The following is a 24027-nucleotide window of genomic DNA, read 5'->3' on the forward strand; positions in this document are numbered from 1 at the left end:
GGTCAAGAGAGCCACACCTCTGCCTCCAAGGCAGATGCACCTCTGCCTCCAAGGAAGACCAGTAAAGGCAGACTCAGCAACTGGCCTAATCCCAATTTCCCAAGGAAGACCAGTAAAGGAAGACTCAGCAACTGGCCTAATCCCAATTTCCTCATTGCTGTGTTCTGATGTTGGTTCTGCTCTTGTTAATCCGGAAACACAGACCAGTCACGCTTGTGTTGCTCCACTGTCACTCATCCAGAGCCTCACAAGACCTTTGGGCCATATCAACTTTCTTGCCAAAATGAACACATCCAGGAGCAAGAGAGAATGTTCTTTCCTTGGTCATTAAGGGGCCTGGAAGTCCTGGACCAGCTTTTCAAACACTTACATGCAGCTAGAGCCTTGACTTTGAAACCAGGGACAAGGGCATCTCTTGCTAAAGGTAACTTCTACTGCTCAGAACCCAGGTATGCGGAACTTCTTTCACGTCTCTGTGCTTAGCCTTAAGGTGCCTCTGGGAGTCTTGTCAAAGGTACAGAGTACTGAAGGAGCCAAGGCTGCTTGCAAGCGTGCAGGTTGGTGATCTGCTTACCCACTGTGTGGACAACTATTGAATCAGACATCAAAGATCCTGAGGGAAGGAGGGTTGTGAACAACTGGTTCTCATTGTGGAGAGTCTGTGATATTCTTGGGGACTGTTCTGGTGCCCTAACTAGAAAACCAGAGGCAGATGACCCCTAATAGTCAAAGCCCTTTGTGGAGCCCACCAGTGGCCATGTGCAGGATCCTTACAGATGTCTCTTTGGATGAGGAATGGAGGAAGATGGGCTCAGTGAGGCAGGTTAGCTACCAATTACTTAGGAGTGTTCAGCTTCAAGTGAGGAAAAGTGGTGATTAACCTGCTGTGTGGAGGGCTAAAATGGAAATACACACACATACACACACACACACACACACACACACACTCCCTCCCTCCTTCCTCTCAACCCAGAGACTCAGGGCACTAGAAGGTGCCTGTGGTGATGTGTTGGAATGTCCTAACAATCCCAGATGCAATGAATGGAAAGCAGCCAAGACCTTCACAGCCTGGAGAAGCAGGACTCTGCCAGCCACAGCACAGAGGGGAGCTTCCATTCAGGGTTTTGTGGCCTTGAAATATGCTGTACCCATCCTTATTCTCAAATATGCATCTGGCAGAGGCTCTCAGGGCAGCTCTCTCTAAAGAATTTTTACAGTAAAATTTTAGGAGGAGAGGAGAAAAAAGCATAACATTTTTCTTCTCTCCTTCTCTCACATGGCCAACTGTTAACAACCTCCTCACCACCATCTGATCTATCTGGTTCTCTTCACAACAGGCTCTGAAGACATCATGAACCCACAATGTAAGTGATGAGTTGCAAATCAGCTTGGAAATATCTCCACCTGACCTCACCAAAGACAACAGGATGGAAGGACCCCTATCATTTGCTAAGCTGTCAATGTATTTGCTCTTGCTAAAACACTCAGTTCATAAAACAGCCTTTGAAAATCTCAGGGCATCTAGCTCTTTTATTATTATCTGTATTTAGAATTGCTTGTTTTATTTTGATAAGAGGATTTTTAAAAACAACATACTGATAACTAATTTAAATATTACGAGGTTTTGTTACCACCTAGACATTTTATCATTCAGAAAAAGACAAGTCACTAATAGCCCTAGGAAAAGGTGAATCTTGAGACTGGGATTGCACATAGATCCTTTCAGATGCTTTGATTCACAAACTAGCCCCTGCCCTATTTCCCCTCCATTTATCGTTATAGCCACTACTTCTCAGAGCAATGAGACTCTCTCCAGAAACTCAAAAGCCATTAATACCAGGATGCAACTGGAGTCTTGAAGTTGATAACCTCACATGTATTTTGTGCATTTTTGTCATCTGGCAGGGCAGGCAGCACCCAAATCCTATGCTATTCGTGATTCTCGACAGATGGTATGGGTCCTGAGTGGAAATTCTTTAATAGCAGCTCCTCTTAGCAAACGTGTTAAGCCTGGTGAGTGACAATCAAACCCACTGTTGCTTCTTGAGGTGATGCCAGCTTCACCAGGAATGAGGCTGAACTTGCACAAGCCTGGCCCTGGACCTCGCCCACATCTAGGCACCAGCCCAGTGGCCACAGGGAAGGTCAAGTGAGAAAGGGTACTATGATTCCCTTCCACAAAGGAAATCCCATATCTAGAAATGAGGGTGTTAAGGGTTGATAGCTCCTCTTACCAAAAGAAAATATCTTCAGATTAGAAGGGCTTATCCATTCAAACAACAGCTAGCCTTCTCCTTGGAGTTTCTCTCCTTCAGGTTCCAACCATTGCTACCTATGTCCTCAGATTCAAACTCCATCATCTTTCCACCACCAAACCTATACAGCTTTCTAAGTTGGCATCCTCTTTTCTAATAATGGGGAAACATTCCTTCCTCCCATCAAAAGTCAGTCCATCTCAGTTTCTTTCCCTGTATCCAGAACTTCAACGTTTAATTCCTCACTTACCTGCAAATTCCACCTTTGTTTACTGGACCCTTTCTATCATTGTCAGACATGCTGTAACCCTCTCTTGATTCCCACATTTTCCTCCTACCAACACTTTTTCTTATGCCAATTATAGCAAAACAAGAGCTGGCTGCATAGTTTGCATTCTAACATCTGGATTACTCTGACTACTCCCCGCAACCTCCTATTTCACCCATGACCTGCAAATACTCAAACCCAAAGGATACTTCTTGGTCCCCATGCTATTTGGCCCTCAGCTCACTAGTGTAATGGACCATTTCCTTCTTGAATACTCTACATCTTCTCCCTTTTTATTTTTTAAATGGAGTCTCGCTCTGTCACCCAGGCTGGAGTGCAATGGCGTGATCTCAGCTCACTGCAACCTCCACCTCCCAGGTTTCAAGCAATTCTCCTGCCTCAGCCTCCGGAGTAGCTGGGATTACAGGTGCCCACCACTGTGCCTGGCTAATTTTTGTATTCTTAATAGAGATGGGATTTCACCATATTGGTCAGGCTGGTCTCAAACTCCTGACCTCATGATCCGCCCACCTCGGTCTCCCAAAGTGCTGGGATTACAGGCGTGAGCCACCGCGCCTGGCCCATCTTCTCCTTCTATAAGAACATTACTTCTCCTGAGGTTTGCTGGCTCCTCTTTTGCATTTTCCTTTATGACTCTCCTTTGTCTCTGAAATCTCCAAATGATGATGCTCCCCAGGGCTCAGCCAGTCATCACTTACAGGCCCTGTGAATGGGCAACGAGCTGATCCTTTGGAATGATGAATCACCGCTACGCTCATTCACTCTGCCGTTGACATTTGCAACACAGAACTCCTCTCTCAATGGTTTACTCACGTCCTCTTGAGGTCCTCTCAGATACCTCTAACTTCATGTATCCCAAGTAGAACAATGGATCTGTCTTCTCAAAACCGCTAATGGTCTCTGTTAGTGGCATTTCTGTTCACTCCATTTCCTCAAGCCAGAAATACAGGAGACATCCTTGATTCCTCCTTTCCCTCACTCTCCATCCAATCTATTAGCAAAGATTGGTAGGTCTACGTGCAAAATATGCCTGATTTCTAAGATAACTTCATCTCTTGCCGGGACCACTGCCATCACATTCTCACTATCCCCCTCTCACTTTATTTGGGTAGCCTCCATCCCATCTCATGTTGTGGCCCATGAGATAGAAGCTCCCCACTTTTATCTCACAGGCCACATCTTAAGCGTATGACCACATTTTGCTGCAAGGGTGGTAGGAAATTTTACTTTTCTTTTTGGGAAGCGATGTGTCCTGGTGACAACTGGGGTTCTGTTATTAAGGAGGAAAAACAAAATAGGTTTGAGGGGGTGATGGAGGGTCTCTGCCACATGGCTGATGGGAGGAGCCTGTCACTATTCCCTGCCTGGGAGGAGTAACTGAGTGTCAGACCAGAAAGATTGAAACATCTTCTCCATTTTCCTTTGTGTTTCCAGTCACTCTTCATTTAATAACCTGCAGAGACACAGAATTCAGTGATAAGAAAAAGGGTAATCTGGTTTACCTGGGAATCAGGGGAAAAGATCTCTGTCTCTTCTGTGAAGAAATTCAGGGCAAACCTACTTTGCAGCTTAAGGTGAGTGATTGTGCAGCTAATGAGAGAAGTACTGTCAAATGGACTTTTTATTTCATTTAATATGCTACTGAATAAAAATCATATTCTTGCAATCCTGGGTTACTCAATGTAAGGAAATAATTCTGACCTGGCTGATCCCCGAATCTACAAATGCTGCCTTTGGAATGGATATAACACTTCTTTTAATGTCAGAGCATAGATCCTCTGAAAGATAGCAAGTACACTCACAGGAATGTTTCAGAAAAGCCAAAGAACGGTAGTTTCTCCATTCTCAGTCCTGCTTAACTGCCTTCTGGAAATCCTCTAAGATGATGGGATGCTCTCACTACAGCAAAGGCCACTGCACAGCAGAGGAGACAAAAAGAGATTGTGAATGTGAATTTTGAAGATTACATGTTTATGATCTGTGTATCATAAACACATAAATCTTACCAAGGCAATATTGTAGTTATGAAGCTAATCCTTCTGCTATTGATGGAAGTTGTAATGTGTAAGCCCACTTGGAGGTTGAGGATGCAGCAAGACTGGCAGGAACCGGCAGACAAATGCATACCAAAAGCACCAAGAGAGAGATTTAAGCCTCCCTCTGTTCCAGGGAAGACAATGATGCTTCAAAGAGTCAGAGTACCTTGTGTCAGAGGATCCTGGAGTGGAGCCAGGCTGTGGGAACCCAGCCAGTGCCCTGTTTTAACAGTCTAATGCCCTGCTTCATCTGCCTTTGTCCCTAGCCTCTGTCCCTTCCTTTGGGGGCAGCAGTCCCTCTCCTGTTATACACTCAGGGCTGAGTTACTTTAGCTTCCTCCTCCCACCCTCCTCTCTAACAAGCCTCTTTTCCACCCCCAGGAGAAAAACATCATGGACCTGTACATGGAGAAGAAAGCACAGAAGCCCTTTCTCTTTTTCCACAATAAAGAAGGCTCCAGTTCTGTCTTTCAGTCAGTCTCTTACCCTGGCTGGTTCATAGCCACCTCCTCCACATCAGGACAGCCCATCTTTCTCACCCAGGAGAGGGGCATAACTAACAACACTAACTTCTACTTAGATTCTGTGGAATAAATCCAGCCTAGGCTGTGGATAGAGAATCAAGCTGTCAGAGTCATCTTAACAGACCATCATGTGACTGAGTTCACCAGCACTTCAGTCCATCCATAGCTTACCTCATTCTTACCATCCAAAAGCCACCTCCTCCTCCAAACATCCATTTCTGTACCAACACCCTCACTTGAATTTCACTATCCCAGATTGAAACCTAAGAATCATTTTCCATTCTTTCTTGATTTTTACCCCACCATCCACTCAGCTGCCATGCCCAGTTCAATCAACCGCCCAAATGCTGCTTCATGCAACCCTCCTTTCCTATTCCTTTTGCCAACCCATGATGTAGAGATGTGGATTCATGACATTTTTGTTCATACAACTTTTTCAATAAAAGAATAGGATGCATTAATTTTTTATGTGTTTATTATGAACATTCTAATATTACCCCAAAAATAAAGTGAAAGAATGGGATGAATGTGAAATTAAAAGTTTGCATGTCTTCATAATCGTAATGAATTCTTAATGTCATTCATTAATAATTTAACAGTGTATACACTTAACCCTTGAACAACACGATTTTGAACTGCACAGGTCCACTGAAACACTGATTTTTTTCAATAAAAGTTACACCAAATGTCCCTGCTTCTTCCGCCTCTCACTCTAACTCCTCCACCTCTTCTGCCTCTCCATCCCTGAGACAGCAAAAACAACCCCTCCTGTTTCTTCTCCTCAGTCGATGTGAAGATGATGAGGATAAAGGCTGTTATGATGATTCACTTCCACTTAATGAATAACAATAATATGTTTTCTCTTCCTTACGAGTTTCTTATTAACATTTTCTTTCCTCTAGCCTACTTTGTTGTAAGAATAAGTTATATAATACATAAAACATACAAAACATGTTAATTGTTTATATTATTGGCAAGGCTTCTGGTCAACAGTAGGTTATTAGTTAAGTTTTTAGGAAGTCAACAATTACACATGAATTTTTGACTGTACTGCTACCCCCATGTTGTTCAAGGGTCAACTGTACTTTGGTTAAGATAAGTTGCTAACCATGGAGAATGTAAACCAATCCATATTTTAAAAAATCATTTATATTGGTTTTAATTTCTTTCAGACAACTTCTAGAACTGGATTTTTTTTTTGTTTTTACTTTATAAAGTAGCTGGAAGAAGCATCAGCTATGACACTTTCTTGTTATTATTCATGTTTTCTGGAATTTTGTTCGTATACATTCAATCTACAGCTCTTTTATAGGGATACTTTTAAGCCAGTTGTCCATTTTGTGAGGGTTATTTTAATTGAAGTTTGTAATATAATCTGCAAATTCACTAACGAAGTACATGTAGACTGCAATAAATATACCATAATATCCTGAGCATGAACATGAGCATAACAGGCTGTCTTCTCTCATGAGACCTTGTCCTTCTTTGCACATGACAAGCAGGCATATTGGGTCTTGCAACGGGCACCGACTGATAAATTCAAATTTCTCAGCCAGGCATAATTTGTCCCCAAACCTATGCTTCTGGCATTATCTCTCATTTCTTCAGTGCCCCCCCATTCTGTTTGGGATACTCCTTGAACCCCACCTTACATGCTGTTAGCAGACATTTTACTCCAGTCATTACCGTGCAACCAACTTTGAAACAGTGTAACCTGGCAGTGTATTATCTCAGCAACATTGAACATTTCTCTCTTCCAGCTTCAGGCCTCCCAAGATAACGTAGGGAAGGACACTTGCTGGAACCTAGTTGGAATTCACACATGCATAAACCTGGATGTGAGAGGGAGCTGCTGCATGGGAACCCTTGACCAATGGGGAATGGGAGTGGGTGAGGAGCAACTTCTCTTATCCGTTCCACAGGTGGACAGTTCTGAGAGGCATTCATTCTTCATGGTTCCTCAGAGGTTCCCAGCAGCATTGAGACGTAATCACCCATGGCAGGGCTAAGTTCAAGAACACATCCTGAATTGACTTCCCTCATTTCCCTGCTTCAATTTCCCCAGCCCCTTCTCATGTTTCCTAGGGTCACTTGTCATCCTCTTGCATGCAAACGCTTGTCTCAGGCTCTGCTTTCTGGTATAAACCCAGGCTAAGACAGATTCTATCAAAACCAACTTCTCTTCTCTACTCCTCCAACACGTTGAATTTCTTCCCTCTATGTCCCTGCTCATGCCTTTGCACACATCTCAAACAGTTCCATTGCTACCTATGTCTTACTAACATCCTAAATCCCTTCCAGCTGTTTAGGGGACTCTCCTCATCTCCCCAACCAAAGGCAACATCTTATCTTCTGCGAGGTCTGTAGCATTTTTGCCTTCTCATGGGACATTTATTTTCTCAGGCTTTGTGCTATAGCTTCTTCTCCTTGTCTTGGCCCATTTGCTCTCTTCTCCTCAACCAAATTCTAGGTACATAGAGGCAGAAATTTGTCTCTTTCATTTATGAACTCCCTTTATATACCAAATCTTCCCTCCCTCTTAGCAGTTTCTCAGAATATATTGTTGAAGCAAATTAATTTTCATTTAATGTATTAGCATCTTCCCATTAATACCAAAGTGCGTCAGGGAGAATCTGCATTATCACGGCCGGGGCAGCCCTCAACTTCAAGAAGGGTCCAAGGAACTGGAAAGCTTCTCAAAGAAAATGGAGAGGAAAAACATAGAAAGGCTGCTTAGAAACTTCCCTGTCTCAATTCTTCCTCCTTTTCCCCATAAGCTAATATGGCCCCAGGGGAATGCGATGATACAAGGGCATCCACTCGGGAGGAGATGGCTGCAGAAATGAAACATAACTGAGAGTATCCCCAGGAGCTTCTAGCCAGTATCCTGTGCCTCCCTCTTGGAGGGCTTGGTGCATAGTCTGAGGGTTTGCACTTTGTCCAAGCCTTTCCCCATATGTATTTATGCATAAGCACAACAGCACAGGGGCACAAGAGAAGGAGCCTGGGGAAATTCACCATTGCAAATGTTTTCTCTGACAAGGTCAGGACTAAGCACAAGATGGCCTCGAGTATGGCCATGAGAGACTTGCAACAATATACTTGGATACACAGTACATAGATTTTCTGAGAAGGGCTGCAAAGAATGTGAGTTCTGTAAATAGCTAAATGTATAGAAAGAATCTATAGGAAGATGGTGATGAAAAACACAACGTAATCCTGGACTGTGCTTATAAATATCAGCTTCCCAGCTATCCCGGGGTACTGAACATGAGGATGAGATAGACAGCCAGCCCACCTTACATCGCACCACCTGTGCCCTCTGCCAGAGGAGTGAGAACATTGTGGTGGTGAAGGAGGAAGAAGAGGAGGAGAAACCACAGAAAGACTCAAGAGGTGTCCTCAGATATTTTATTTGCTCTCCTGGATCCAGGGATATGATGTTCTTTGCTTAAATCTAAGAACCACAGGAGAAGGCACGGGACAACAGATTTCTGTTCAATCTGTATCAGAAGGCACTACCCAAACAATGTGGGTTTCCTAAACCTTGCAAGGAGGTAGGCTAATTCCTTGTCTGTCTGTAGTATGGAAAAAATAAGGCCAACACACACACACACACACACACACACACACACACACACGAAATAGAATATCAATAAATGGAGAAAGAGCATGAGCAGTGTTATTCCCCCTGTTCCAGTCTCTGAAGTTCTAGTTCCTGTGACCTTTTTTTTTTTCCCCCAGCCTGTGAGATACTCTAATATTCAAAGAGATGTTGATGCTTTTGTTGCTTTCTTAAGCAACAGTCATGGTCCTCAGGCCCAGGACTATTGAATGGTGGGTTTTTCACAGGGTGGTAGAGTACCCTTGTGACACTCAAAGACAGTTTGTCCCCTGAATCTCTTCCATTCAGAAACCTGAATGCAAGTCCATTTCAGAGATTCCTACACGCTTCCACCCATCCTTTCTCTTCAATTTCCGTCAGCATGCATATCTGCCCTGCCCTTCCCTCAACTTCAGTTTCCTTTAATCTTCAGAAGAGAAAATGTAAAAAACTCTATAACCTTGCAACTGAGAATCTTTGTCTCTCACTTAGGTCAATAAGTTTATTTTAACATTGTTGATGATCTAATGTGAATTAGGGACAAGAAAACAACAACTTGGGTTGTCAATAAGAAAGAAGGGGAGATAAATATGCAGTTAAAGAACAGATCAGTTAACTACCTTATTAGTTTGAGTAGCTTACAAGTAGATTTCTGATTATAAAAAGAATACTTCAGATTCTAGGCCATATGGTTGGGAAGTAACACCAGAAATAAGTGAGTAAACTACATGGAAACCCATAATGTCATTCTGTTAATGAATTTCTCCTTAACTAAGGATGCAATTAAAAAGGAGACAGAGACTAGCAAAGACTGTGCAGTTGACAATATCTAACAGCAACCATCAAAAGATCAAAAACCATACACTGATGTTCTCTGTTTCTTGTACAGTTTAGCAGGTTAAATTTTGCAGATTACAGCTCTAGTTCTCTAAAATCAGTTTTATCTATGCCTATAATAGCAGTATGGCCATAATAAAAGCCACATCTAACTGACCAAGGCCAAATCCACTAGTAAAAGCTTCTCTGAACTCACCGTGCAGTTTGAACCCCAAACAACAAAGCTTGTGTTTATCTCAAAGGAAGTGTCAGGATCAATAATTTGAATTATTCAACAAATATGTTTTGAGAACCTATGCTGTTCTTAGTGCTGGGGACATAGTAGTAAACAAAAAGGGGAAAATATGGCCATCCTCATGGAACTGACATTAAATTTTGAAGGTTTGTAGGTAACAGTGCCTCCTTCCAATCCCCATCCACGTTCAAACATTTAGAAACTATGTTGATGCCAAAATCAAAATCATAGCAGTGTCTTTATTATTGCTACAGCTGGGTTAGGGAAGTGAGAGGTGCCTCCTAGTCTTTTGGGGCCTCAGTCTAGACTTTTGGGGCCAAAACCATGCCCACCAACTCTAATTTCATTTTCTCCAGCCACTGTAATAATCCGTCACTCTTCAGCAGATCCAAGTGAGTAAGGCTGAGTGGAAGGCAAACTCCAAGCTGCTCCATGCAGCCTCAGTGTAGAATCTGCCCTCTTAGCCCCTAAACCAATTGGTGGTTTAGCAAATGTCCACATCTTGCTAAACCTAGGAGATACTTCTCTCCTGCAGGTAGAGAGAAGTGGAAGAGTTCCCTTCAACATCACCATCTTAGAAAGAAGGACAAAGGCTTCCCATCCATGTGGACCAACATAGGAATGCCAGGAAGGACATAGAAATAAGAGGAGGAAGATTCCCATCTCTTCAGTCTTTGAGTGGGTTTGGTATCAAGGAAATGCTACAAATGGAATAAGCTGCAGAACTTTTTCTCTTTTATTGGGTTCTGGAGAGTTTGTAAAACAAAGACACCATCTATTTTTAAAGAGTTGGTAAATCATACCTGTAAAGCTAGAGAAGGTCGGAGTCTGTTTAGAAGTCGATTTGGACTACATAGCCTGTACATGTGTTTTGTCCAGTCCTTAGAGTATTTTTTTAAAAATTGTAAAGTCAAGGTTTTCATGAAAAATGGGAAGATCAGACAGTATGGCTCCTGAATTCCCACAGAGCAACAAGCTCCTAGAGCTCAGTCTGTTATTTCTTTTCTTGATGTATAGGGGTTAAGTCCTGTAGAAGAAACAGCAGAATTATTCAAAATTATTTACATAATATGCAATTATTCCCTAGCGCATGAGAAGAGAAAAGCTCTGCTTAGTATGTATCAGTTAAAAGAAACACATATGATTAAAAGTAATTGAAAGACATTTCTTCTTAAAACTTCTAGAATCTTATGTTGGTAAAATAAACTAGTTTTTCCCATGTAATCAAGTCTATATGATATTATTTTTATAGTATATTATTTTTCTTCATCCATTTGCCTTTAGTTCCCATGTGGGCTGCTCTTTATCTACCATGGGCAGAACCGTGTATTTCCATTGCTATGTAATAGGATCCCAGTGAGTCTTTTTCTCCCAAAAGATGCAGCAACAAAAAGTTAGGGATTATAGCCACGGAAAATACAGTCAGTTGTTTCTTACAATGGAATAGTAACAGTCTAGGCCTCCTACTGTAGCCACCAAGTAGCCACCCTGGATATCCACTCTTTCATCCATTGATTTGCTCAGCACCACACCTAGTTACTGTATCAGAAAATTTTCAAGTATACAGAACGTAATGGGGACCACAGTGTTTGAGAAACATAGGCCCTGCTAAAACTACTTTCTTCCTACGCTGTTCACACTTTTCACTTTTAAAAATGTTAATTTTATACTTGTGCCATGTTGGTGTGCTGCACCCATCAACTCGTCATTTACATCAGGTATAACTCCCAATGCAATCCCTCCCCCCTCCCCCCTCCCCATGATAGGCCCCGGTGTGTGATGTTCCCCTTCCTGAGACCTAGTGATCTCATTGTTCAGTTCCCACCTATGAGTGAGAACATGAGGTGTTTGGTTTTCTGTTCTTGTGATAGTTTGCTAAGAATGATGGTTTCCAGCTGCATCCATGTCCCTACAAAGGACACAAACTCATCCTTTTTGATGGCTGCATAGTATTCCATGGTGTATATGTGCCACATATACACCACGTTATGCACATGTACCCTACAACTTAAAGTATAATAATAATAAATAAATTTAAAAAAAGAAAAAGAAAAAAAATAAAAATGTTAATTTTTCAGTTATTAATACGTCAATACATTCATCTTGAAATAAAGTTAAAATATACCAGATAAATCCAAATTCTTTCCCCCCAGATCCTAGTTCCTCTTTCTCCACCCCAATGGTAACCACTGTTATATGTTGGTGTCACTCTGGCTATTTCTTATGCATTTACATACTCATAGGCTCCACTGGAAGCATGCAATGTTGTTTTATGTGTGCCCCTGTGCATCTGTATGTACGTGTCCGTGTGCGCGCGTGTTTCTCTAACTGAAATAATAAAATACATATTTTTCTCCAACTTATTGTTTTTTTGAGACAGTCTCACTCTGTCATCCAGGCTGGAGCACAGGGGTGCAATCTCAGCTTTCTGCAAAGTCCGCCTCCCAGGTTCAAGTGATTATCCTGCCTCAGCCTCCCGAGTAGCTGGGATTACAGGTGCCTGCCTCATTTTTATATTTCTACTAGAGACAGGGTTTCACCATTTTGGCCAGGCTGGTCTTGAACTCCTGACCTCAAGTGATCCACCTGCCTCGGCCTCCCAAAGTGCTGGGATTACATGTGTGAGCTACTGCGCCCAGACCAACTCACTTTTTCACTGAACAATGTGTTCAAATATCTGTCTACACTGGCATGGATGGCTGTCTCGTTCCTTTACAGGTGCTGCAAAGCACCCAACAGAAAGGTTTTACCATCCTTTGTTTAACCATTCCTTCATGGATGGAGAGTTAGGCTGTTTCCACACTTTGCTACTTTTTTTTTTTTTTTTTTTTTTTTTTTACAAGCAATGTGGCAGTGAACATTCTAGTGTATGCCTTCTGTGCAGACATGCAAGAAGTCTTTTGCAGCCTGTGGAATAGATAAGTGATCTTAGACAAGATAGCTGGAAAAAAAATAAATTAATTAATTGCTTGACCATGGAGTAAGTGTATTCTTTATTTTCCACAGATACTATCTGCCCTTGGATGTGGCTTTTCTAACTTACACTTCCAGTGGTGTTTTCATTCTTCCCTGCCATACATTTTTACTTTTTAAAAATTTAAAAAGTATTGTTGTTCTAGCATATAAAGCAGGGGTTTCCAACCCCGAGGCCATGGCCCATGGACCATTAATACTCCATTGCCTGTTAGGAACCCGGCTGCACAGCAGAAGGTGAGTGGCAGGCGAGCGAGCATTGCTGCCTGAGCTCTGCCTCCTTTCAGATCAGCAGGGGGTATTAGATGCTCAGAGGAGCGTGAACCCTATTTTGAAGTGCATGTGCAAGGGATTTGTGTGTGCACTCCTTGTGAGAACCTAATGCCTGATGATCTTCTAAGAACACCCACATCCTCGGTCCATGGAAAAAAAACGTCCTCCATGAAACCAGTCCCTGGTGCCACAAAACTTAGGGACCACTGATATAAAAGATAATCTCTCACTGTTATTTTCATTTGTGCATGCCTGATTACTGATTAGTCCTTCAGTATTCTGCACTGTCCAGTCTGACCTCTGACATCTGACTTCTCCACCAAAACCTTTCTTCTGAGCACCATCAGTGACACCCCTGCCTGTTTCCTGATGCCGTGGGCACTCTGCTCTCCTAATGTCAGTCAGCACTAGGCACACTCCACTGCTCCCCCACATCTTTACTTGCACATACCAAGGATTCTGCAACAAATCTCTCTGGGCTTTCCTCAGACTCACTGAAATTTTCTTCTTACTTTCAGTTACTGGCTCCCCATCATGTGACTACTTGTAGTTGAAGTTCCTGAGAACTCATCCTTGAATCCTCTTCTCCTTTATACTGTTTCGCTGGGTAACAGTATTTGTTTCTTCAACAGGTGTACGTGGATGTATTAGATCATGCTGCTAATAAAGACTCACCCAAGACTGGGTAATTTATAAAGGAAAGAGGTTTAATGGACTCACAGTTCCACATGGCTAGGGAGGCCTCACAATCATGGTCGAAGGCAAAGGAAGAGCAAAGGCACATCTTACATGGCAACAGGCAAGAGAGCTTGTGCAGGGGAACTCCCATTTGTAAAACCATCAGCTCTCGTGAGACTTATTCACTACCACAAGAATACATGGGGGAAACTGTCCCCATGATTCAGTTATCTCCACCAGGTCCCGCCCTTGACATATTATTACAATTCAAGGTGAGATTTGGATAGAACCACAGCCAAGCCGTATCAGTTGACAATTTTATTCCTGGCCCAGAACCCTCCTCTAAATTCCAGATATGCATTTGTAGCTACCAATGTGGATGGTCTCTGAACTTGGAAATTGAATACGTCCTAAGTAGAATGCTTGATCCTTCCACAACCGGCCCATTCCCATACTCAGTTATCTCCATCTCAGTTACAACAGAAACCTAGGAGTGATCCTTGATTTCTCCTTTTGCTGAAGTCCTACAGCCAACCTATGAACAAGCCTGTCTCTAAAGCAGACTACCTCCAAAATATGTCTTGAATCTACCTGTCTGTCTTCAACTTCCTTGTCACCCACCACTGAATGCTCAACCACCACCAAGGCTCATCTGAATCTGAATCCACCTCCTGCCCGGTGCCCTTCATCTATTGCTGCACCTATTAAATTCATTCTCCATGAGACGGCCAGGATTATCTCTACCAATGGAAATCCTAACCATGTCAGTCCAATGTTTAGACCCCTTCAACGTTTCCATTTGCACTTGGAAGAAAATGCAAAGTCCTTACCATCATTTACAGGCTTGCCTGGATGGTCTGGTCCCTGCCTCCAATCCCTCTTCCAGATAACTCTTTCTTTCCATCACTACCTTCAGTTATTCCAATCTTTCAGCTCTTTGAACATGCCAAGTTCTTCACAGCCCCAGGACCTTAGCGTATGCTATGTTCATGCACAGCCTTTTACCTGTATTAGTTTATTCTCATATTTTCCCTTTCTAGCTCCTTCAAGTCACCTTCCTATATGTGACTTTTTGGTCACCATGTCTAAAGTAATCTTCCTCCTTTACCTCTTGTGTCAGCTTTCGACTGTTTCCTTCAAAGGGTTTGTAATCATGTTATTTATTTGCCTTTATCTTTCTTTCCTTCCCCCATTACCTTATAATCTCCTTGATTGCAGGAAAGTGATATTTTTCTAGTTTACCTTTGTATTCCCAGTCCCTAGCACTGTGTCTGTGTTTAATAATTTTTGTTGAATTAATTATTAATAAATCAAAAACTGAATAAATGGATAAATGAAGAACTGACTTCCTTCCCAGACAGTCCACCTTCTTTAACAAGGCTATCTCACTCAGAAAAAAATCTGTCTTCCTGTTCCTCAACCTTGATGTCGCAGAGAATGAAGGGACTCCCAGGTCCACTCAAGTCCTTCAGTTTGTGAGGGCAGCTGTCACGGCCCCCTTTAGCCTCCCCTTTCCCATTGACATAAATCCCCAAAGGAAGAACAGTTCTTTCTTCCTCATGTTTCCTTCTATTAAATACCTGGCTTTCTTCCTGCCCTCATTCACCTCAGCCAAGTGAAAAGAAACCCATACATCCTGCTGCACACCTATTGTCCTGCTGTCATTACTGATATCATCCCTTCCCCTCTGAAAAGTGACACCTTATATATAAATTATGTGGTCATACTACTTATGAGAAACTAAGAGGTGTGGCCCAACTGCTCTCTACCTACTTTCCACTGAAAACCAATAGAATTGAAGAAAGTTTTTATTTTGCACTGTTCCATCATGATTCATTCTTCTTCTCTTTCTCCTACTCACTCCTCCTCCTCCTCCTCCTCCTCCTCCTCCTCCTCCTCCTCCTCCTCCTCCTCCTCCTCCTCCTCCTCCTTCTTCTTCTTCTTCTTCTTCTTCTTCTTCTTCTTCTTCTTCTTCTTCTTCTTCTTCTTCTTCTTCCTCTTCCTCTTCATGAGTGGCCCAACTGCTCTCTACCTACTTTCCACTGAAAGCCAACAGAATTGAAGAAAGCTTTCATTCTGCTCTGTTCCATTATGATTCACTACTACTCTTCTTCTTCTTCTTCTTCTTCTTCTTCTTCTTCTTCTTCTTCTTCTTCTTCTTCTTCTTCTTCTTCTTCTTCTTCTCCTCCTCCTCCTCCTCCTCCTCCTCCATCTCCTTCTCCATCTCCTTCTCCATCTTTCTCCTTCTCCTCCTCCTGTTCCTTCATGTGGGGCCTGACTGCTCTCTACCTACTTTCCATTGAAAGCCAATAGAATTGAAGAAAGTTTTCATTTTGATCTGTTCTATCATGATTCACTCTTCTTCTTCTCCTCCTCCTCCTCCTTCCTCCTCTTTCTCCTCCTCCTCTTTCTCTTCTTCTTCTTCTTCTTCTTCTTCTTCTTCTTCTTCTTCTTCTTCTTCTTTTCCCTCCTCCAAGAGACAGAGTCCTACTATGTTACCCCAGCTGGTCTCAAACTCCTGAACTCAGGCAATCTTCCCACCTCAGCCTGAGAGTGCTGAGAGTACAGGCAAAACCCACTATGCTCAGCCATGATTTATACTTTTTTGAGAGCCACCCTCCCTGTAGTTCTGACTATGACATGCGTGACTGTAATTCTCATGGTCTCATTCTGTGCTTTATTCATTTGCAGAAAGAATCCCCAATTAATATCAGCTTTATCAACAATAAATGTATCAAAAACAAAAAAAGCCTTTGTCCTACTTCTTAATAGGTTCATAACTCAAGTGGGAGAGAGGGATTACCCCTATTACCCCTCCCCTCAAACACTGCAATTAACTTGGCAAAAAACAAATTCTTTATCTACTCCCAAGGTCATTGTTATCAATGGATGCTTCCTAATCCAGACAGGACTAATAGTGGGATTCAGTCTGAAATGATGACTAAGCCCAAGTGGCATAGCAGTGCTGGTGAAGGAAGATGACTCGTTAATAGGGGTAGCAATGCATACTTGAGTTACTCATAAAAATATGATGTGCACTGGGTCTGCCCTCAGGATCCATCTGGGAAGGTCCTATGCCTGACTATCACATCGTCCTAGCCCCATCAGCCTAAAATCAATAGGAACAACTCTGTAGTCCAACAGTCAGATTTACTGAATTACTGCAGTAAGAGAGACTGTCCATCAGGAACCTGAGCCATACCAAGGAAGACATGATTATAGGATTGGGGATAAAAGTAATATTTAGGCAAAATTTAAATGAAGCAATGTTTAGATGGGCTCAAAGCAAAAAGTGCTGTATGGAGAGAGGTCTGCATTAGGTCAGAAGTGTAAAGAGGATCTAGGGTCTGTGTCCTGGGAAAATGCAAAGTTAAGATACATGTAGAACGTTGTGACCAGAAACCTTTTATCTGAAGCTCTGTTCACAGGCTGGAGATTGAGGCTGCTTCTCTGTGTCAACATGATTTATATTATTCAGGCAAAACTGGGATACTTCATTCTTGTTCATACAACTTGAAAAGTCAAATGTCCAATTGTCCATGATTGTAAAGAGCAAAGTCTCTTAGTGATAAAAAAAAAAAAAATAGTAGCCACTCAAAGAAGAGGAATGTTATGATACTATAGCTGCAGCATATTATTGGGAGAGATATTATTGCTTGTTAATCTGTGGTGGGCTTTATCTGTGCCTTGTTATTCCAGCCTCATGTTTTTACTTTCTAAACACAGTGTATCCAGTGGGGAGCATAGAGCAGGGTCCCACCAACTCACTATCAAACAAGAAGCAGCTGTCCCTTTGATTCCAGCACAAGCAAAGACCCTCATCAATGGCCAGGACAAGGCCAAAGACCCAGCAGTGAGCTTGGGATCAGAGCAGCTTCCAGCATGAGCTGGGCCAAGGAGTCCAGACACCAGTGTGGATCGGGGTCTCCATATTCCAATGGACGTGTGGTTTCTCTAATAGCCCCTGTGCTCCTTTAGCCAAAGAAGCATGTGAAGGCTTCTCTCTTTAGAAAGCTGCTTCCTGTTGAGGCTTTGGGTGGGGAAATATCAATGGTAGCACAGGTCAGACTGCTTAGAGATACTCAAGGAAAGAAGGTGAGGGAAATCCCCAGACAGTAAAAATAACGAAATGGAATTACATCAACATTTTGAGGGACTCTCCCAAGTCGGGTTCCTGGATGCTGTTCCATCTGAACATGAGCACTCCCTGAGGTCAAGAGTACACCTCCTAGAGCTGAACAAAGTTGGCTCCACCTAACAAACCTCTGTACCTCAGAGCCCAGGGCAGGCCACTACTGTGGGCATCCTTGTCCCTAATAATAGAATCAAATTCCCTCTTTCAGAAGTCCAGAAGAGGGAGGCATCTTTCTGAAGCCTGAAGCATTAACTCCCAGCTTTTCCCAGTGCCCTTTTCCCAATTCCCAGTGCCTGGAAATGAAGAGGGGTTCAGTGGAAGACACTTGTGATTACTATTGCCTACAATGTATAAGGTTTATATTCAGCACCTGTGAGTCCAAACTTTGGAGTTGCCCGCTTCTAGCTATATGGATTCAGTCAAGTCTCTTCACAGCTCTGAGTCCCCAATTTCCCTTCTATAAAATCAAAATAATTTTCAGGGTGGATATTGTGGTTAAGAAGTATAATATGCTCAGCACATTATTCATTCAGCAGAAAAAATGCACATAGACCAAGTACATTAGTGTCACACTACCTCTGTCTTGAAATTCATTTGCATCTCTCCACTCTCTTGCTTTTTCTCTTGGATACTGAGTTCTCTCAGGCCCTAGATCACTCTGGCCTTTCCCCAACATTTTTTTTTTTCTTTCCAAACTTTAATTTTATTATAGGCTACCTTAATTCTTGATGACCTTGTTCCCTCTTCAGCCTACCAGTCCCCTAAAAATCGCCTTTCCTGGAATTATCAACATACAGAAAAACATAAAAGCTGTTCTCAGGGAGCCTCCTAGGCTCAGAAGCTTTGTCCCACACAGCGTGCTTCTGAAACCCCTCTTGAAGGAAGCACTCCAAATGCAGAGGAATAAATCCAGGATGATTATTCAAAAGATTCAGTAGATAAGATAGAAGACATATTAATAATTTGGCAAGGTTTAACGTTGTTTTTAAGATAACTAAAAAGATCCAATTGCTCAAACCCTATGTTTTAAAAAAGATAGATTTGGCCAGGTGCGGTGGCTTATGCCTGTAATCCCAGCACTTTGGGAGTCTGAGGCGGGTGGATCACGAGGTCAGGAGATCAAGATCATCCTGGCTAACACAGTGAAACCTCGTCTCTACTAAAAGTACAAAAAAATTAGCTGGGCGTGGTGGCGGGCGCCTGTAGTCCCAGCTACTCGGGAGGCTGAGGCAGGAGAATGGCATGAACCCAGGAGGTGGAGCTTGCAGTGAGCCGAGACTGCCCCACTGCACTCCAGCCTGGACGACAGAGCGAGACTCCATCTCAAAAAAAAAAAAAAAAGATTTGATGACAGCAAACAATAAGAATTTCTCTCTTTGTTAAAGACACCACGGGAAAAAGTTAGCAGATGACAAGTTGAAATAAGATAGTTGCAATAACTAAAACAAATAGTGAATTAAGACTTAAAAATACGTAATAACTTTCTGCAAGCCAACAATAAAAAGGAAAGATATGATAGCATCAAGAGAAGAAAATGGGCAAATGCAATGAACAAGCAATTCACAAAGCAGAAACTCAAGTGGTTAATCTGATCCTGAAACCATGTTGGATAGCAAATTTTCAATTACTGTGGCATATATTTCACTACATCAAATTGAAAAAATAAGGAGTTCACCTAAAAATCCAAATTAATACCCCATATATCACCAAAACACTCCTGTACTGTAATGACATGTCATGTCATATATCACAATTTCTGCACTAAAAAACTAAACTAATTACTTAACAACTAAGAACTCACTAGTGGGTATGTGTAGATTGCAGCAATACTCCAAAGTATATCAGATTCAACTACAGAAGAAAATGAAAAGCAAAATAAAACAGGACAAACAGAAAAAGACAGAAAAGATGTCATATTTAATTCTGTATGCCAATGATCAAAATAAAGGTGAATGGGCCAAATTCAATAAAAAGACAAAGACTATCAGATGACTTGTTAAACCAAACACGCACACAGGTCTAGCTATATGCTGTTGATAAGAGGTAAGTGTAAAGGAAAATAATCCAAACAGGTTGAAAATGTAGGAATTGATGAAGATATATGTCAAGCAAATGTTAACACACAAAAAAAACAGCTGACAATATCATGTTACATTGACTCTAAAATGCCATGGATTGTAAGATGTACAATTATTTTATGTACTACCAAAAAAGAAAAAAAAATTGCTCAATTATAATACAATACTTTCTTAGAATCATACACATAAATGGAGCTGTTTTAAGGACATATATTTATAATCTAGTATTCTTTTCATTCATAGAAAGGTAAATATAAATGAAATTAGTCAATTAAAGTATTCCTAAAATTTCTTACTTTTTTTTTTCCTTTTTTGGAGGCAGAGTCTCACTCTGTTACCCAGGCTGGAATGCAGTGGTGTGATCTTGGCTCACTGCAACCTCCGCCCCCCGGGTTCAATCAATTCTCCTGCCTCACCGTCTTGAGTAGATGGGATTACAGGCACGCACCACCACGCCCAGCTAATTTTTGTATTTTTAGTTGAGGTGGGGTTTCAACGTGTTGGCCAGGCTGATTTCGAACTCCTGACCTCAGGTGATCCACCCACCTTGGCCTCCCAAAGTGCTGGAGTTACAGGCATGAGCCACTGTACCCAGCCCTAAAACTTCTTACGTTTTGAATGTGATTCTGCTTAATCACTTCTGACTCAGAATCACCAATGTTTGTTTCCGATAAAACTCTCCTGTGCCAACAAGAGTACTGGTGATACAACATTTCTTAAGTTATAAACCCTTGTCTCCAGACATCATTCCAAGCTGCTGACCTCCATTCAGCAACTTTTGATGCTGTTGCTTTTTTAATTTACAGGATGCGTCAATAGAAGGTTCATCACCAACAACCAGGATCATATTCCTTCAAGGAATGGTTTTTCTTGATGATGTACTGAATGAAACAGATGGGGAATATTTGTCCAACCATGGCATCGGAAAAACCAACTGTATTTGCAAATGCATAGGCAACGACCACTATGTCATGACTGCCACTTGGCTGACAATATAGTAAGATGCCATCCATTGTAGTAACATATATTTAGGTTTCAGAGATGTTAAAATGCAAAAAAAAAAAAAAAAAAAGGTGTTTTCAGGTGGTGAGGTAATGGTATGCACAGCCAATGAAGAAGTTAAGAAAAACAATAATGGTTCAAAGATGAATATTTCATTGGGATAAAAGGTATGAAACAAAAAGAAGATATGGCATACATGAACCTTTAGGTACCAAAAAACTTAGAATTAAAGTAATCTAAGCAAATGGTATAAAATAATAACATTATTTGATTAAAAATACAGTCATAGTAAGGTAATTTAATACTCCCTGTAAACAACTGATAGATCAAGCAAAAAAAAAGTAAGAATTAAAAATACGAAGAGTAAATAGTTAACAAAATTCAACTTATAAATATATAAATACATATGTGTTATATTGTATGTACCTATTAATCTTAAAATATTAAAATACATAATATATAAATATGCAATTCTATGTAATATTATATGTTCATATTTTGAAATACATATAAATAAAATTGTATATTTATGTATGTCTAAATTTATACCTGGGGATCCGTGTTAACTTTTCTTAGGTTTGCATGGAAAACTTATTTTTAGTGCACAAAGTCACAAAGGAAATATCAAAAAACGATCAAAGTTGATGTAAGGCCATTCCATCTAACCATAGGCAATAATAAACATAGACGATTCTAAGGTAGCCCCCAAATAATCCAACCACTTGGGAATTTAGAAATTGTATGTGTAATCCACATTTTAAAGGAAAATAATAACCAAAACAGATTGAAGTTGAAATAAAGACAATGAAAACACTGCATCAACATTATAGGATGTGTCCTGATATCTCTTTGAGATCCTGATTTTAATTCTTTGGGATGTCTAATGAGAAGTGAGATTTCTGGGTCATATGGTAGTTCTACTTTTAATTTTTTGAGGAACCTTTATATTGTTTTCTATAGTGACTGCACTATTTCAAATTTCTACCCAAACTGTACGAGCGTTCCAATTTCTCCACATCCTCGCAAACACATTGGTTTTTCTGGTAATAGCCATTCTAACAGCTGATATCTCACTGTGCTTTCAATTTGTATTTCCCTGATTATTAGTAAATGCTGAACATCTTTCCATATACCTGTTGGCCATTTGTATGTCTTGGAAAAATGTCCATTCAAGTCCTTTGCCCATTTTTAATCAGATGTTTGTTTGTTTTTTTGCCATTGAGTTGTGTGACTTCCTTACATATTTTGAATATTAACTTCTTATCAGATACATGGTTTCCAAATATTTTCTTTCATTTCATAGGTTGCCTTTTCACTCTGTGGATTGTTTCTTTGGCTGTGCATAAGTTCTTCAGTTTGACATCGTCTCACTTGTCTACTTTCACTTTTGTTCCTTGTGCTTTGGTGTCATATCCAAGAAATCTTGCCTAGATTCATGTTATGAAACTTTTCCCCTATGTGTTCTTCCAGGAGTTTGGGCTGTTTCTGGTCTTACATTAAAATCTTTAATTTATTCTGCACTCTCATGTTCATTGCAGCATTATGTACAATAGCCAAGTTATAAAAACAACCTAAATGCCCATTTATGGATAAATGGACAAAGAAAATGTGGCATATGCACACAATGGAATATTATTCAACCTTTAAAAAAAAGAAAATCCAGCCACTTGGGACAATATGGAAGAACCTGGAGTATATCATGCTACGTGAAATGAGTCAGTCACAAAAGGACAAATACTGCATGATTCCATTTACAGATAAGATATCTGAAATGGTCAAATTCATAGAAACAGAGAGTAGAATGGTGGTTTCCAGGGACTTGGGAAGGAGAAATGAAGGGATGCTCTTCAATGCATACAATCTTCATTTAAGCAGGAGAAATAAGTTCTAGAGTTCTATAAAAGAGTATGCCTATAGTATACTTTATTAATTATATTGTACATTTAAAAATTTATTAGGCAGGTATATCTCATATTAAGCCATAATACAAATAATTATAGGATGTATCTCAAGGCACACTAAGAGAAAATGCAATGTTTTATGTATTTATAAGAAAATAAAGGAGAATAAAAACGAGTAGACATAAATTTCTAAAGTAGTTGAATTGCTTCTTCCAGAAAACATCCAGGCAACATCAAAGATGGCCAGATTCCTCCCCAGCCCTGAGTTTAGGTGACCAAATACCCCAGTTGGTCTAACAGCTGCTCCATACATCCCGGTTTATGTCCGCTAACCCAGTGCATTAATAGACCCCTTTCACTCTCCTAAGTGTTTTGATCATCCCATAAGACTAGAGAAATTACCAAGACAGGGAAAGGCAGAGGAGAAACAGTTCTACTTTTTTGTAGGAACCATGAGAAATGAAAAGCTCAGGGAGCGCTATGCTGTCACCAGGAAAAAATGTAATCTCTAACATCAATGTGGTCACTCAAATGCTGAATGGAAGAAGACATCAGGATAGGATAAGGAGGTTGGGGCAATGCCTGCACGGCCCTGGAAGTCATCAGTGTGCTCAGGAAAACAGTATTTCCACATCTTCCTACAGCACTTAGGGACAAGTAAAAATATAGTGGAAAGTAAACATTACAACAGGACTACACAGATGAACTATTTTTGGAATCATAATATGGCAAGAAATAAAATTTCAACTAATATTCTGTAAGAAGAATACTTATTTCAAAATAAGAAAGGATTAAAAACAAGTCTTCAAAATCAATGTTCTCTAGATGAGTAGGAGTCATGTCAGTTTATGGTTTGTGAGTTCACAGGAAAAACTCTCAGAAATCCTTGCCGGAAGAGGCAGGGAGGGTTTTTCAGCTAGCTGTGCATCTGTGCTGTGCACCTGCATTGTGCACTGAAATATGGAGTGAAATTTCTATTAGTGAAGCACTATTTGTCCCACCCACCCCAGTAGTGAGGCCTGGAGAAACCCGAGTTTAGGAAGATACCACCTTCCCCAACAGTCTCACTGGTTCTTCTTAGAAACAAGAACCTTCATGTAAGCCTGCTTTACAAACTATAAAACTCCTTAGAAATGCAAGGAGTCGGTATTACAACCACAATATTCCATTAAAGCCATTTGATTCATAAAAGAGCCACTGAGATGAC

At 41.0% G+C, this 24027-nt stretch overlaps 1 protein-coding gene across 1 annotated transcript; it reads left to right on the forward strand.

The window, feature by feature from the left end:
• Positions 1-1300: 1300 nt before the first annotated feature.
• Positions 1301-5527, forward strand: IL36B (interleukin 36 beta). Its single transcript, XM_050754035.1, has 4 exons — positions 1301-1364; positions 1906-2013; positions 3979-4118; positions 4962-5527. Exons 1-4 carry the CDS (start codon positions 1352-1354, stop codon positions 5172-5174), a joined length of 474 nt encoding a protein of 157 aa, XP_050609992.1. The 5' UTR covers positions 1301-1351; the 3' UTR covers positions 5175-5527.
• Positions 5528-24027: the final 18500 nt, after the last annotated feature.

This window comes from Macaca thibetana, chromosome 13, assembly GCF_024542745.1.
Source record: "Macaca thibetana thibetana isolate TM-01 chromosome 13, ASM2454274v1, whole genome shotgun sequence".
NCBI classification, from domain to species: domain Eukaryota; kingdom Metazoa; phylum Chordata; class Mammalia; order Primates; family Cercopithecidae; genus Macaca; species Macaca thibetana.